We start from the raw sequence: 15740 nt of genomic DNA on the forward strand, positions 1-15740 counted from the left end.
CTCCTGCCCGGGCTGGCTTTGAACCGCGATCCTCAGATCTCAGCCTCCTGAGTAGCTAGGATTACAGGCGTGAGCCACCAGTGCCCGGCTAGAATTAGCAAAATTCTTTATGATTTTTGTCTTGTCCGTCCATTGTGAGCTTGAACTCAGGGCCTTGGCACTGTCGCTGAGCTCTTCAGCTCAAGGTTATTGCTCTACCACTTTGAGCCACAGTGCCACTTCCGGTTTTCTGATGGTTAATTGGAGATAACCATACTTTTCCTTCTGGGCTGGCTTTGAACCACAATCCTCAGTTCTCAGCCACCTGAGTAGCCATTGGTGCTCAGACTAGAAGTAGCAAATTCTTGGTGGCTTAGTTTCCCAACACTCTTCTAGGAACATGATGTAATGAGTTTAAGCATCTGAGAAATATTTCTAGTTGGAATAGTAAAGATGTCTGCTAAGTTTTTCCTACATTATAATAGGTGAGAATAGACTCATGAAAGGATTTTTTATTGTCAGTGATTTAAAACACAAAGGAATATAAATTAGCTTTAATTAGTCATGTATTTTAGAAACTCCAGTCACTGGTTTGTTCAGCTAGAAGAGAAGGAATAGGTAAATGAGAACTAAGAATTTAAGGCATAATGCTTGTCTTCTTATGATTTATGCTATAGACTACTGTCTACTTTCTTAACAAACAGTAATGTATCCGAGAAATTAAGTTGATCATATAACAGCTTTTTGAAAAAGCAAAACAAAAAGAAAAGAATTGGTTCATAAGGTTAATGAAAATAGAAAGTCCTCATAATTTTCTCTGCAGAAATTCTTGGCTGGCACACAGATGTCCATTTCTGTGATTGCTAACATTTAGGAAAACCTGGGTAATTTAGAAGTAAAAGTAGTAATAGGCCTTTTAACTTGACCAACCCCAAAATGTCATAGCAGTGACATAGCAAAGAAATACTGACCTAAATTCTTCTACTGTTACCTTTTATATCAAAGTGGACTTATTTTCTTATATGTATATCATTTGAGGAATTTAATTCAAATATTTATGATAGCAGATAAGATACTTATCCAGGTATGTTATGTATACCTTATCATATAATCTTGACAGCAAAATATAAAATGTGTAGAAAATAAAAAGCCTTTATTAGTGGCAACTGTGTTCAAGCTGGCTATACTTAGATATCATTGATTCATATATTTGTGTATGATGCTTAAAACATATCTGATTTGGGAGTTTTCAAGATTTTCATGTTAGAAATGCTCAATCTATATAGCTACTTGTTTTAAATTGGATCTAAAGATTGATTTGTTAATGATACTGACACTTGCTAATGGGTCATTTAAAAATTATAACTTATTTTGTTTCTTTAATATAAATTTTTAATAGAAGTTAAGGATCTTGCTGAAATAATACCTCAAAAGAATTCTGAATATAGTGGATATCCAGTCACAGTAAGAGGCTCATTAGGTTTTCTAAAAAATAAATTCCTTTTATTTTTTATTTTTTTATTTACAGGAAACCTGTCCAGTTTAAATCGACTTGGTCTGAGATATAATAGACTTTCAGCAATACCCAGATCACTAGCAAAATGCAGTGCACTTGAAGAATTAAATTTAGAGAACAATAACATTTCTACTTTACCAGAGGTAAGAAGTGAAATAAAGAAAGCAATATCTCCCTGTTGCACTCTGTAAATCTTACATCATTTTGGGAGCTAGCACTAGATGCTACTAAGAAAACGCTATGTAGCTATTATTTAAAGCTAAATTGCCATTCCCAGCTCAATTATCATAAAGTATTCTAGAAAGTATAATCTTTCTAGCATACAGTTTTTAAATCAAGTCTAATATTTGCTGTAATTCCCATCAATCCAAATTATTGCTTTACTGATGCAGTAATATTAAAACTTAGTATTTCACATACAGCAATTACCAAAATTTTTATTTTTACTTTTTTATTAAGTAGTATAAACTTGTGTTGATGCTGTTAGGAAACATTTTATTTTGCTTATGGCTTAGTTGGGTAAGACACAGTGTTCTTTTTAATTGTCTTAATAATTGAGTGCAGTTTCACTCTTACCTTCCCTTCATTAAAATAGTGTACTGTACTGCAGCTGGACACGGGTAGCTCATGTCTGTAATCCTAGCTGCTCAGGAGGCTGAGATCTGAGGTTCACATCTGTAATCCTAGCTATTCAAGAGGTTGAGATCTGAGGTTCAAGATTTGAAGCCATCCCAGGCAGGAAAGTCTGTGAGACTCTTCAGTAAACCACTCAGAAAAGGCTGGAAGTGGAGCTGTGGCTCAAATGGTAGAATAAGTACTAGCCTTGAATGAAAGAAGTCCAAGGACAGATCTCAGGCCCTGAGTTCAAGCCCTAGGGGACACTCTCTCTCTCTCTCTCTCTCTCACACACACACACACACACACGACACATGTGCTGCTTTTTTAGTATATGCAACATATTTTTATAAATGTAAGCACATATCTTAGTATTCTACCAAATGAACCAATGGAACTGTGAATTTATGGATTGAATGAGTTTCATAGAATCATTTTTTTCCTGATAATTAAAAATGTCTTAAAAGCTGGAGGAGGTGCTACATACCTATAATCTCAGATACTCTATTTTTTCTTTCTTTCTTTCTTTCTTTTGGTCAGTTGTGGGGTCTGGGTGCTGTCCCTGCACTCTTCAGCTGAAGGCTAGTGCTCTACCACTTGAGCCATAGCACCACTTCTGGTTTTCTGGTGGTTAATTGGAGATAAGAGTTTCCTGGATGTTCCTTCCCTGGCTGGCTTTGAACTGCAGTCCTCTGATCTCAGCCTCCTGAGTAGCTAGGATTACAGGCATGAGCCACTGGCACCTGGCATGCATATATATAATTTCTTCTACTCAGGAGGATCAAAGTTTGAGGCTTTTCACAGGCAAAGTTAGGGATACCGTATTCCAAAAATCCAAAAGGGCTGGAAGTGTGGCCCAAGTAGCAGGGTTTTTATCTAGGATGAGTGAGGCCCTGGGTACAATCTTCGTTACTTAAAAGAAAGTGGGGGCCAGGGAAGGAGAAAGAGGAGGAAAGGAAAAGGGCAGGAAGGGAGCCTTGCTGGCTTCAAACTTCAATCTTGTGGATCTGTTGCTTTAAAATTTTTTTAATTGTTTTTCTTTTTTACAGTTAGAAAAGATAATGAACATTTCTTTAAACACTGTTACCCCCTCCCTCATTTTCTCCTACTTACTACTCCCCATTCCTTTCCTCCCCAAGTTCTAAAGTTCATTTCCAACTTAGTGTCTAGTGAATATAATGGATCTTAGTTTCTTGATTACTAGAATTTAGATGTGAGCCACCAGCACCCACCAGCCCATTTTCAAATAGAGATCCTATGGAGAAAACCTTTAACTGGTATTGTCCAAACAAAGGAAGCATTAATTCTTATTTAAAAATTGTCATGTGTTGTGGAAGTAATATTCTTAAGAAAAAATGTAATTATCCGCATTTATAATAAGCACAGTAAGAAAATCAAATGCATTATACAGCACTTATGAAACATTCCAGCCGGGTTAGGTAAGAAAAATGGAGACTCATTATATTCAATGGAGACTCATTATACTATTGAAATCAGAGTTGATAAAATGATGAAGTTTTTCCACTTGAAAACTGTCTGAAAATGGCCTAGTTTTAATGTAGACATATACACACTCTTCTTTATTTTCAAACAAGTTGAAGGCCCAGAAAGGTTTTCCCAAGACCATTTTTGTCTGTACTCTTAATTACTTTCTGTGAAGCAACAGACAGATGTAAAGGGTAGCACCTAAATGATCAGTATAAAGAACAAATGGGCGTTTACTATGCAGCTATGCTTTCAATTGCATGGTTACTTATTCCTTCAGTGGACTTGCCAGTTACACTAATTGGCATCTCACACAATGTCGTAATGGGCAGCAAAGTTTGAACCCCTGCATGGCTCACAATGTGCTCATTTCTTTTTACTTGTGCTTTTGCTTCAATCTAGAATCTTTTCTTCTACTATATAAAGTATTTTTTAAAATTCTTCTAGTTCTCATCTTAACCTGTTTTCAGTTACTTCATTATTTCTTCTTTGAATTTAAGTAGAGAGGGATTTAACTTTTAAGTCCCCCCCCCTTTTTTTGTCAGTTGTGGGGCTTGAACTCTGGGCCTGGGTCAGGCCCTGAGCTCTTTGCTCAAGGTAAGCGCTCTACCACTTGAGCCACAGTACCACTTTTGACTTTCTGGTGGTTAATTGGAGATAAGAGTCTCAGGGACTTTCTTGCCCGGAGTTGGCTTTGAACTGCGATCCTCAGATCTCAGACCCCTGAGTAGCTAGGATTACAGGCGTTAGCCTCTGGTGCCTGGCTAAGCACTTTTTATACACTAGGTTTTATAAAAAATTTTGTGTATTTTTTTGTGTGTGTGTGTCTTCACTACAACCTAGAAAATAATTTCAGGAGATGGATGGGTTGGATAGATGGAGGAGAGAATGATGGAAGGGTGCCCGATTAAGATGCTTTATACAAATTGACAAGTTGAAACCCTTTTGTGCAACTATTTAAACATGATAAAATTAATAAGTAAATAAATCCCACCATTTGCAGTGATGTCCTCTTTAAAAAAAAAAGAAAAGAAAGCACCAATATTTTTTTAAATGAATAAACCAAGGTTAGAAAAGTAACTTGTTCAAGTTACATGCTATTAAAAGATAGAGCCTAGATCCAAAACTACTATAGTAGACTGTCTCGGAGTTCCTCAAATGTTAATGAGCATAAAATCATTGGGGAGTCTTGCTACAGTGAGTTTTATGATCCTGTGGGAGTGGGCCCAGAGCCTGCATTTCTATGCTGCTCCCAGGGGATATTCATTCTTCTTGAACTAGGCTTTGAAAAACAAGAGCCTATTTGATGTAATTATTGATGATTATTATTTCCTAATTGTCTTCTATCTTGTGCTTAGCACTTTAGTCACATAGTACAAAGCTTAAATAGAAGTAGGTAGGGTTATATATTTAGTCAGTACTTAGTCGATACTTGTATCTCTCAAATTTTACTTTATAGAACACATCATGAAGGTAATGATTCCTAAAGGAATCATACATTATTGAGTAACCACTCAGTGCCAGGAATTATGTTCATCTTAGTACTATGTTAGAGATAAATATGTAACTAAGACCTATATAGGAGTGGTCCTATAGTCATTATCAGAGCCAGACTAGACACTTAACATGTTCAGTAGCAGTCTCCAGCTACCTAGGCTGAGCACTGGTGGCTCATTCTTAGGAAATAACAACTCAGGAGGCTGAGATCTGAGGATCATGGTTCAAAGCCAACCTAGGCAGAATAGTCCCTGAGACTCTTACCTCCAATTAGCCACCAGAAAACCAGAAGTAAAGCTGTGGTTCAAAGTGGTAGAGAGTTAGCCTTTAGCAAAAGAGCTCAGTGGCACTGCCCAGGCCTTGGGTTCAAGCCCTACAACCAACCAAAAAATAACCCAAAACTAGGCACATATGGGATATTTCTCACCTAGAGACATGTTTTCTTTATGTCCACTGAAGCCAAAGAATAGTGAAGTCAGGAGAATTTCCTCTTTTTTTCTATGAAATCTGATAATCTATCTGACTTCATTGACTCCAGTTTCAACAAGGCCAGGATATTGCCAGGAAATAACTGTCCTATGGACAAGGTATCAGAACCAACCCACTCAGTCTGCGACTGAGATATTTGTGCTTGGAACTGCTGCTCTATTCGAAATGGCTAGTTTCAGTTCTGAACTATGGTTATTTTGTTGTTTCTGTCTTTATTTTTTGCAGAGTCTTTTATCAAGTCTTGTGAAACTGAATAGTTTGACCTTGGCTAGAAATTGTTTCCAGTTATATCCAGTGGGAGGTCCATCTCAATTTTCTACCATCTATTCCCTCAACATGGAACACAATCGAATCAATAAAATCCCATTTGGAATTTTTTCCAGAGCAAAAGTATTAAGTAAACTGAATATGAAGGTAAGCATCTGTTCTGGGACAAGGGAGGACTTACCACAAATCTAATATTTATATTTTCTTTTTTGGTGTAGAAAGCAAAAAGTCATACCTTGTTGATGAAGTCTTAAATACTTCTGAGCAATTTTTATCAGATACAACAAGCATCTTAGGATATTTGTTAGGAATTTGTTCTCAGGAAATAGTGTCATAGATGTACAGTTGCAGGGATATTTATTAGGAACTTCCTGTATCATAGGTACCAACTAATTAATGCAAATAAGGATTTTACTAAGTAATACTTCAGTAGAATACTATTGAGCCAAGAAATGTATTCTCTGGGGAAAACGTTGAATAGCCAGGCCCTGCTGCTAGCTGACTCCCTTAATTCTAGCAGTTTAGGATGCTGAGGCTTGAGGATTGCAGTCAAAGCTAGCCTGTGCAGGAAAAGTCTGCGAAACTCTTATCTCCAGAAAAAGAAAAAGAAGAAAGTGGAACTGTGGCTCAAGTGATAGAGCACTAGCTTTAATTAAGCACAGAAGCCCAGCAATAGTACCTAAGCCCCGAGACCAGCACCAAAAAAAAAAAAAAAGTTATCAGTTGTATTATTCTCAGTTCATTAGGTAAAAATCAAAGCATGTAAAAATCTCATCACACACACAGTTTTCAAAAGCTATTTTTAATGTTTAATTATGTATTAAGTACTTAGATATTGTGTGTACACACACACACACATACACACACACAGCCAGTGTTTTTCCAAAGCACAATGTTTCTCTTTGGAGATCAGACTTACTTATGGGTGATGTGCAGTTTCTTTTTACTTGTCTATGTGTTATACTGTGAATGGGTTTCACATTTGTAATAGTTTGTTTTGAAAAGAAGAATGAAAGATTATCTAGTCCAGTGGTTTAATTTGTAATGAACAAACTTTAGGCCTGGAATTGACCACATAACTGATTCATTGCTGAGGAATCCAGGAAACATATGTTTCTTTATTCCAGGTAGTGTTCTTTCTGTCATATCATACTACATCTTTTTGCCTGTGGTAATCCATTCAACTGTGATCCTTTCCAGTCTAAATATGCAATTTCTTTTTTTTCTAACTATATTTGATCATAAATATAATGTGTGTCTCATGATAATTTGATATGTATAAGTGAACTAGTGTAAATTCCATATTAATCTCTAAGCATACCGTTTGTAAATCTGGTTATATGATAAATATACGCAGTTCGAATTACTAATGCAGTAGTAATAATATTGACTCTGAATGTTCATTTTTGTAATAGGTTTAGGACACAGTAGACCAGATGTTTATTAATTTTTGTATTTGATTACACATTTTTGGATCCAATTTTATTACAGCTTACTGTTTTCAGTAAAATCAAATCAAACATAATGTTAAACAAAACTTTCTCTTGAAGAACTTAAAATGAAACCCAACATTTTTTCCTCATATAGAAAGCAGTGATTTTTAAAATTGTTTTTATTATCTATTTTAAATAGTTTTTTAAAATTATGTTTTTATTATCTATTTTAAATAGTTGTACAAAAGAATTACCATTCAACAAATCATTTGTACAGTGCATCTTAATTGATGTGACCCCTTTTGTCACTCAAAAGTAGTAAGTTCTATCTGGGGTGCTTCTTTTTGTCTTTGCCAGGACAATCAGTTGACATCACTTCCTTTGGATTTTGGAACTTGGACCAGTATGGTAGAATTGAATTTAGCAACTAATCAGCTCACAAAGATCCCTGAGGATGTATCTGGTCTTGTTTCTCTTGAGGTGGGTGAAATCTTTTGAGCATTACTTTCTCTACTAATGTTCATCATAAAATATGTGAGCATTAAGAACTCTCGGACATTCCAGTTTCAGGTTAGTCTAGCAGTTTCTATATGGCAAAGCTAAAAATGAAAAGTTATAATTTGAACTCCCTTGGACATACAGCCCTATTAAGATGATGAATTATTTACTTAGTCTTAGGTTCTGAATTAATTCTTACCAATCAAAAGGTTAAGTGCTACAGAGAATCTTTAGCATTTAGCATCTTTATAACACATTTTTACCTTAATTTTTCTCAAGAAAAACAACACTGTCTACCAAAAATAATTACAGATTCCTCGGATTAGAATTTAATACCTTAGAAAGATTCTGTGACTTAGGCCTAATTTCCATCCTAATCATCTGCCTGCTAACCTGTTGAAAATGTGGTATTCATAATTCTAGCTCTGTATGCTTATTCCTATGACTCACATTATTTATAGTGCTCTTTTCTCATCTTTTTTGTTTCATCTGTTTGTTTTGTTGGTTGTGGGGCCTGAACTCTGGGCCTGGGTGATTTTTTTTTTTTCTTTTCTTTTAAGAAGCTTTTTCGTAATGAAAGGTCCATCTTATTGTAACTTCTTCAGTCAAGAATGATTGCCTCTCCCTCTTGAGTACCTAGACCTTTCATCATTTTGATGCAAAAGCTTACTAAAATAGTATATATTATGGTATTCTTTTTTTTCATCTCATGTTTGTAAAAATCCTGTTATTTAATAAGTGAAATAGTGACTGAAATAGTTAAAAGCATTGACTTTGTGGTTGAACAGATTTGGGAGTAATCTTAAAGTTGCTCTTAGTTTGCTAAGCTGTAAAATAAGGACAATGGTACTTTATATATAGTTGCAACTGAGATTAAATGCAGTACTGCACATGATGACAATTGGTAGCTGTTAGTATTTTGTTAGTCTTATTGCATATGTTTATTTTATTATGGGTTATATAATTTTGGGGGAAAATATTGCTCCTTTCACTATCCTAACTCCCAGGATTATCTCCCTACTCGCCTACTAATTATAATGAGAATAAAGACTATCTTCTTTTTGTTTTTATTGCTTTTAGACTCTTTTAGGATACCTTGAAATGTAATAAATACAACAAATAACAAATTAGTCAAATGTATTATGTAACATTACATAATAATGTTGTATAACAAATATAACATTATATAGTCACTTATAAGTCAATTGTTATCTCCCTTAAGTGATGATTTATTTATAAGGGTTTTTTAAAATAAATAATCAGATTCCATTGGACAGTTGTAGTTATTCTATGGCAGAGCACATTGACTGTGAATCTTAGTGAAAATAGTATTTTTTAATTTTTTGTAATTTAGTTAAAATTACTTCCTTAGCTTTAGTTTTGACAAAATCAAATAGTATCTTTCCAATAATACAGTATTAAAAATATTTTAGAACAGTAAATTAAATCTTTCATGTGTTTTATAATTGAGTATTACTCTTAACATTCATTGTTTATGAGAATCAGCATTGCTCAATACATTTTAAGTGACATAAAGTAATATATAATATACTTTCACGAGTTGTAAATACTGCCAATAACTTCTCTTTAGGTTCTAATATTATCCAATAATCTTCTAAAGAAGCTTCCCCATGGTCTTGGAAATCTTAGAAAGTTAAGAGAATTGGATCTAGAGGAGAACAAACTGGAGTCCTTGCCAAATGAAATTGCTTATCTTAAGGATTTACAGGTAAAATAGTATCCTCATGGCTCTATAATTGTATAATTAAGATTTTTGGATTTCATTCCAAATTGTACATAAAGTTTTTAAAATTGGGATCTAATTCTTGAATCATAGATTTTTCTTTATGAAGGTAAATTTTATGTTTGTGTGATTTACTTACTTTCATCCTACTAGTAAATGATTTAAAAGAATATTTAGTGAATCCTATCCAATTTAATTTTCCTATTAATGTATTTTATTCTTTAGATAAGTTTTTATTCTTTAGATAAGTTTTCATCACATAAAGGAAATGTATCTGTAACTGTCTTTTCTTTTGTTAACTTTTTAGAAATTAGTCTTGACAAACAACCAGTTGACCACTCTTCCCAGAGGCATTGGTCACCTTACCAATCTCACACATCTAGGCCTTGGAGAGAACCTACTCACGCATCTTCCTGAGGAAATAGGTATGAACCCTAGGGATACTTGACTGTACTAATAATTTGCTCTTGTACTTTCAAACAATATTTCAGATATGTTTAACAAGTCTATTTTTGTAAACTGAACCTATATCCTGTTTCAGTCTTTATTTTATAATTGAGTACTAGTGGCCGGTATTGGTTGGTTGATTCTGGTTATGTATCCTCATGGAATGCTAGGGTTGATACTATATTTGAGAATCCTTTATTACAGTTATATTTCCAATAGTTTTTATATAATCTCAAGTTGTAAGAATTATTTTCTCTTCCAAATTTAAAAATTACATAGACTTGAATTGGTAATATATGCTGAAAAAACATATATTTTTTTGTTCTTGATTTGTTTTTAATTAACCAGTATATTTTGTGGTTGTTGCTTTTTTTTGTTTCTTTTACTTGTTTGTTTTGGGTTTTTTGGGGTAGATAGCTCCTCTCTGTGTGACTCCTGATGACTATTAACTCTTGGGCTCAAATGTGATCTTCCTGTCTTAGTCACCTGAGTATTGGTATTGCAGCATAAATCACCATGACTAGCTTCAGAAATAACATTTCTTTATGCGACTTATATCAACTTCTGGGTGTACTTTAGGATTTTTCCAAGAGTTTCCTTTATCATTTTATATAATCAACATGGCTGTCTTAAATTTTAAATCTATGCAAGTTTCATTGAATACATAGGAGTCCTTAAATGAATAATTCTGTATTATTTTCTGTTACCTTTAGTGAACTGTCACAGAACCATTATAGATTAGTGGTGAAGAATGGTTTGGGAGATAGTAAATAATTAAAATCTAACTGCTACTTATTAGCTTCACTGTTTTGGATATTACTCATTAAACTCTGAGAGCCTCTCTTTTCTTACCTATAATAGTTACTTATGTAGATTTGTTCTAAATAGTTATTAATCTTATAGGTAAATAAATTTATTACTTGCATCTGTTTAAGAAAAATTTCAAATGTATGCTAACTCTCAAAGATTTGTGCCAATTAACAAAAACTATTGACATGAGAAATTGATTAGGTGAAATTATCATACTATATATAATAGAAAAATGATTGTAGGCACTCATTTCTAGAATTTTAGAATACATTTTGAATGCCTTGCCATCTCAAATGGAATTTCTAGAGAGGGCTCCTTTCAGAAAATGCCAGGCTTTAAAACAACCATTTAGTGAAGTATGGTCTGAACATTGAGGTTTTAAAAAAGCCAACAAAAAGCCCTGAGATCTAGTTGTGAGATACTTCAGATGAAGAGAAATGAATAAGATGAAATATGTGTACTTAATGCCCAGTTGAATTTTTAAAAATAGTGGCTAATTTAAAAAATAATTTTTAAAAACTGACTTTTTTTTTTAAACAGGTACACTGGAGAATTTAGAAGAACTGTATTTGAATGATAACCCCAACCTGCATAGCCTTCCATTTGAGCTGGCTCTCTGCAGCAAGCTTTCAATCATGAGTATTGAGAACTGTCCACTCAGTCACCTTCCACCTCAGATTGTTGCTGGAGGGCCGTCTTTCATCATTCAGTTTTTAAAGATGCAGGGTCCATATCGTGCCATGGTCTGATTCAAACCTGCTGTTCCTACACACTGTTCAAAAATAGACTGCCATCATTGTTTCATATCTATCTGTATCTATTTATGTAGATATTGATATATATGGCAGATTTATAAAGACCGCATTATGTGTTTCTGCAAATAGAGGAATCATAGCCATTTAGATTTTTTTTTTTAATTCTGTACAAAAAAAAAGGCTTACATAAGTTTTCTTTGCTAAATTTGATGGATGTTTTTCTGTTGTGTTACCTGGTATGCCAGTTTTCTTAAAAAGTTTGCCAACCAATTATGAAGTCACTAAATTTAAGGAACAGAAGTAGTATAGTTTGGTATACTTTCCTCTTAAGAAAAATATGGGCCAAGGACTTTGTTGCAACTTTTCGTATACATTGTCCCCATACCAGAGATCAGATCTTTATAGTATTATAGGCCCCAAAGACAGAACTTTTCTTTAACTTATTTTGAAATTTGAGATTTAAATTTTATGTATGTTTACAGTCAGAGTAAATCACTGGATTTTGTTTTGTTTTGATTTGCTCTGTTTTAATCAGTCAGATATAGATTATATCCTCTGTTAAAGAATTTGCATTAGCTGGTTTGAATATAAAAGACAATTGTTTTTTGAAACAGCTAGCAAAGTAAAAATACACAGTCAAAAAATCTAGAATTCCATTAATTTTGCTTCTCTGATTAATGGAAGCAAAGTATTGGAGGTAAGTCTGGGTGGGGCAGGTATTAAGATTTTCTGAGTATAAATATGTTTTCTTAACTTTGGGGGAACAGAAACTTGTAGTGAAGAGCTTTTCATTCCAGAAAATTGCAGAGCCACAAAAACCAACAGAGAAATTTGGCAGATATCTAAGTTACACATAAACACACATTCTATATATGTATATACAATGCTATATAGATATGTATTTATTATATCATAAACTACAATAGGTAACTTTAAGGATTTCTCCCTATCCTTGTACAATGAAATGAATGTCTTTCTTTGAAAACTGCAATATATGTACGTTTCAAGGTTATTTAACAGTGTACTATGGTTTTATATCTTGACTTGCCTTGTACATCTATCTGTTTTGGAATCTCTGTGTCTAAGCACAATATCTTCACACTGTGCTGTATTGCTGCTGAACTAAATGCACTTTTCCCCATATATGGGGCACTGGCTTCAAACAATTCAGTTCAGTACCATTACTTTTAATCTCATCTTTCCTCTCTTGGTAGTTGGTAGTACAGTTATGGGAAAGAGGCACATTGCATAGAAGCCATTGGTAGTTCTGTGGATGTTATGTGAGATGTGCATGTGCTATTTTATATATTTTCTTTCGCTTTACTGCCTTCAAGACTAGCAGAATTGTAAATGTGTGCCCCTTTATGTAGTACTGTTATTTTTGGTAGTGTTGGTCTTAAGTCAGTTTACTTATTGAGGAAACTTACAGAGCAAGTGAATTCTAGATATCATCCTAAAAATACTTCCCGTATAATGAGTAACTATTATGTATATTTACGTATTGCTGCTTTTTTTTCCATTTTGTTGGGCATTGTGTTTAAAAAACTTTAAAAATAAGACTATAATATTAAGATAGAAAATTGGATTGTTTTGCTTTTCTGGCATTCAAATTCAGGATGAGTTTGAGGTCATATTTACATTCATAATTGGCAATTTTATAAAGAACAACTGAGAAATGGAAGGCAGGTAAAGATATAAAACCCTAGAATGCTTAAATGTGCTGTAAAACTATTGTAGATGTCACTGGATTTTACCAAGTAATATCCTTTCTTTTCTCCATCTACTGTGGCTTTTCAGTTAAATTTTTGTTTATAAAATGAATTTGTTTATTTCAGCTCTACTTAGAGCATATGTGTATGTGTGTTTTTTTTTTATAGTAACTTATGGAACTTGAATTTTAATGATAGTAACTGATGGCTGTTTCTTAAGAATGAATATGTGATCATTTCTCAGAACGAAAATAGTTTTAAAGCAGTTTGGTTCCCCTACCTTTGTTTATGTTAATCTGCACAGATGTACAAAATGACCCCAATCTTACATACAGAAGTAAAGCATGAATAAGACTTGTCTCTTCTGCATAGACCACCTTGTAAGAAAGAGCCCATTAATGTCTCGTTACACCACAAGGAAACTAGAAAGGACTCTCCAGACATCCTGGTGAAAACAAGATATCTAATACTAAATAATTTGAAAATGGTAAACAATATTGTTGAATGACTACATGTAAAGTGACTTTTTCCCTGGAACTATAATTGGGCTAATTGACATGCAAAAATTTATTTTCTTATAGAGATATTGTATTTAATCTATTCATGAAGTTCAGTAAATAAAGTAAGAATGCTAGAGAATATTAGATTGCAAAAACATTAAACTTTGATCATCTGTAGCAGGAAAACTATAATGGTAGCATCAAAAATCTTTTTTTTTAACATAGCACTTTTAAAGTTCCAAATGTTTATTTCATACAGAAAAGGGAAATAGTAAATAATTTATGGATGGGTACTAATGAAAACACTAGAAGCTAAAAACTCTTGGGAGGAAAACATGCCTTGACTTCATTTGTACTTAAAAAGGTGGGTGATACAATTAGAATGAGCTCCAACAAAGGTAATTGCATATTTCTAATTTGCCTATAACCAGTCATTTAAAATGGATAAATTTCTGTATCGCGGTTAGTCTGTGAGTTTTTTTGTGTGTGTGTGATAACTTGTTACTTTTTGAAAGTTTTTCATCTGGGTAATTTGGAAGTTACATGTATAAGATCTACTTCCAGCTTGCAGAATTTATAATTTTTATTAATAAGAATGAGCAATAAGTATATGGGACAATTTAGAATGGAAAGAGAAGGGCATTATAAGCAGTTGTTTGGGGATGACAATCATGTATCAACTGTGTCAGGCAAATCAAGATATTTGGTTGCTTGTGCATGATTAAACTTGATGGCAAGATTAAAAGCAATATAAAAATATAAATTTGAAATCTATCAAATTTAACTGAAATGACTTGTTATGAGGGAACATTTTCTTTGCACAGCTGTGATGGAAGGATAAAATAGCATACCAAATATCTTAGCCAAAACTTGCCTTTTGCTTTATTCTTGTGCTTGTTAGCCTTCATTCACTTGCGCAATTGGATCGAGCATGGCCACCTTTGGTTGATTATATAGTTGGAAAATTTCAGTAGGTGAGAGGTATGGCATTGATTGGTATTTAAGGGAGTACCTTGAATAAGTTGTTAAGAAAATATGAGAATGTTTGTCAAATAGATGTCAGTTCTTTGTTATTAAATAGATTGCCTGTGGTAACAATAATTCTGAGGGAACATTTCTGGGCTTATTTTTTAAACTTTAAAAATAAATAAGGGATTTTTTTAACTTTTAATTTTTAAAATTGGAGTTGGTTTCATTACCCTTTAGCACTTTGTTCTTGTACACACTTGCTAATTATTACACTAACATTCTTCTCCTACACATAGATTGAATATGAATACTAACTTGTGCTCAGGACTTCACCAAGATAATAGTTTGTAGTATTTCAGATTGGGAACCTTTTCAGGTTTGGTAGGACAAAGTCTCACAAGTGGAGAGTAACTATGCCATGTGATCCAGTATGTATAAGGAAACGGTCACTTCTTTGGTTTGCATGTTGTGACAGTTTTGTCTTGTATTATCTTAGCAGAGGTCAGTAAAGTCCCTTACTTTAATATATGAGTATGTTATTTCAGATTTCTGACAGATTGACAGATATAGCTACCTTTTTTTCCCTCACTTGCACGATGATACTTGGTTTGACTAGAGTGGAGATTCAATGTTTGTGTAAATTATTGGAGCCATATTCTTTCTATCAGTTCCAACATCAGTTCTCAAGCAGTATTTAAAAGGTACCCTGAGCATTTCACATACTTACATATCCATCTTGGAAAATGTAATGTGTGCCTGTGGTGCTTTACTGTGACAATTTCAGATTTTCCATGTTATCTACCTTCTATCACTAGTATTATTTTCATGGAGAATTCGACCTTCTAGTGGTCTTAACAAATTTGATGTACAAGTGGCAGTTGAAGCAGCCATTAGTACTGCTTTCTTTAAAGAAGTTATTCAATAAATCTACTTAATACTTAAAAATCTCATGTCCACTTAAGAAATTGTTTATGTATGGCTCAAATTATTTACTTATCTTAATATTAGTCTTTAGTAGGAAAGTATA

General features: G+C 33.5%; 1 protein-coding gene across 2 annotated transcripts in view; it reads left to right on the forward strand.

Moving 5' to 3' along the window:
• Positions 1-12995, forward strand: part of Shoc2 (SHOC2 leucine-rich repeat scaffold protein) — a 67260-nt gene extending 54265 nt beyond the window's left edge. For both annotated transcript variants that reach the window (XM_013017718.1, XM_013017717.1), the window contains exons 4-9: positions 1508-1638; positions 5807-5995; positions 7639-7761; positions 9371-9508; positions 9831-9948; positions 11321-12995. In XM_013017718.1, coding sequence (XP_012873172.1) covers positions 1508-1638; positions 5807-5995; positions 7639-7761; positions 9371-9508; positions 9831-9948; positions 11321-11529 — 908 coding nt within the window. In that variant the 3' untranslated portion in view covers positions 11530-12995. The remainder of the gene's footprint in view (positions 1-1507; positions 1639-5806; positions 5996-7638; positions 7762-9370; positions 9509-9830; positions 9949-11320) is intronic.
• Positions 12996-15740: the final 2745 nt, after the last annotated feature.

The sequence above is a fragment of the Dipodomys ordii genome, unplaced genomic scaffold (assembly GCF_000151885.1).
Source record: "Dipodomys ordii isolate 6190 unplaced genomic scaffold, Dord_2.0 Scaffold36, whole genome shotgun sequence".
Taxonomy (NCBI): domain Eukaryota; kingdom Metazoa; phylum Chordata; class Mammalia; order Rodentia; family Heteromyidae; genus Dipodomys; species Dipodomys ordii.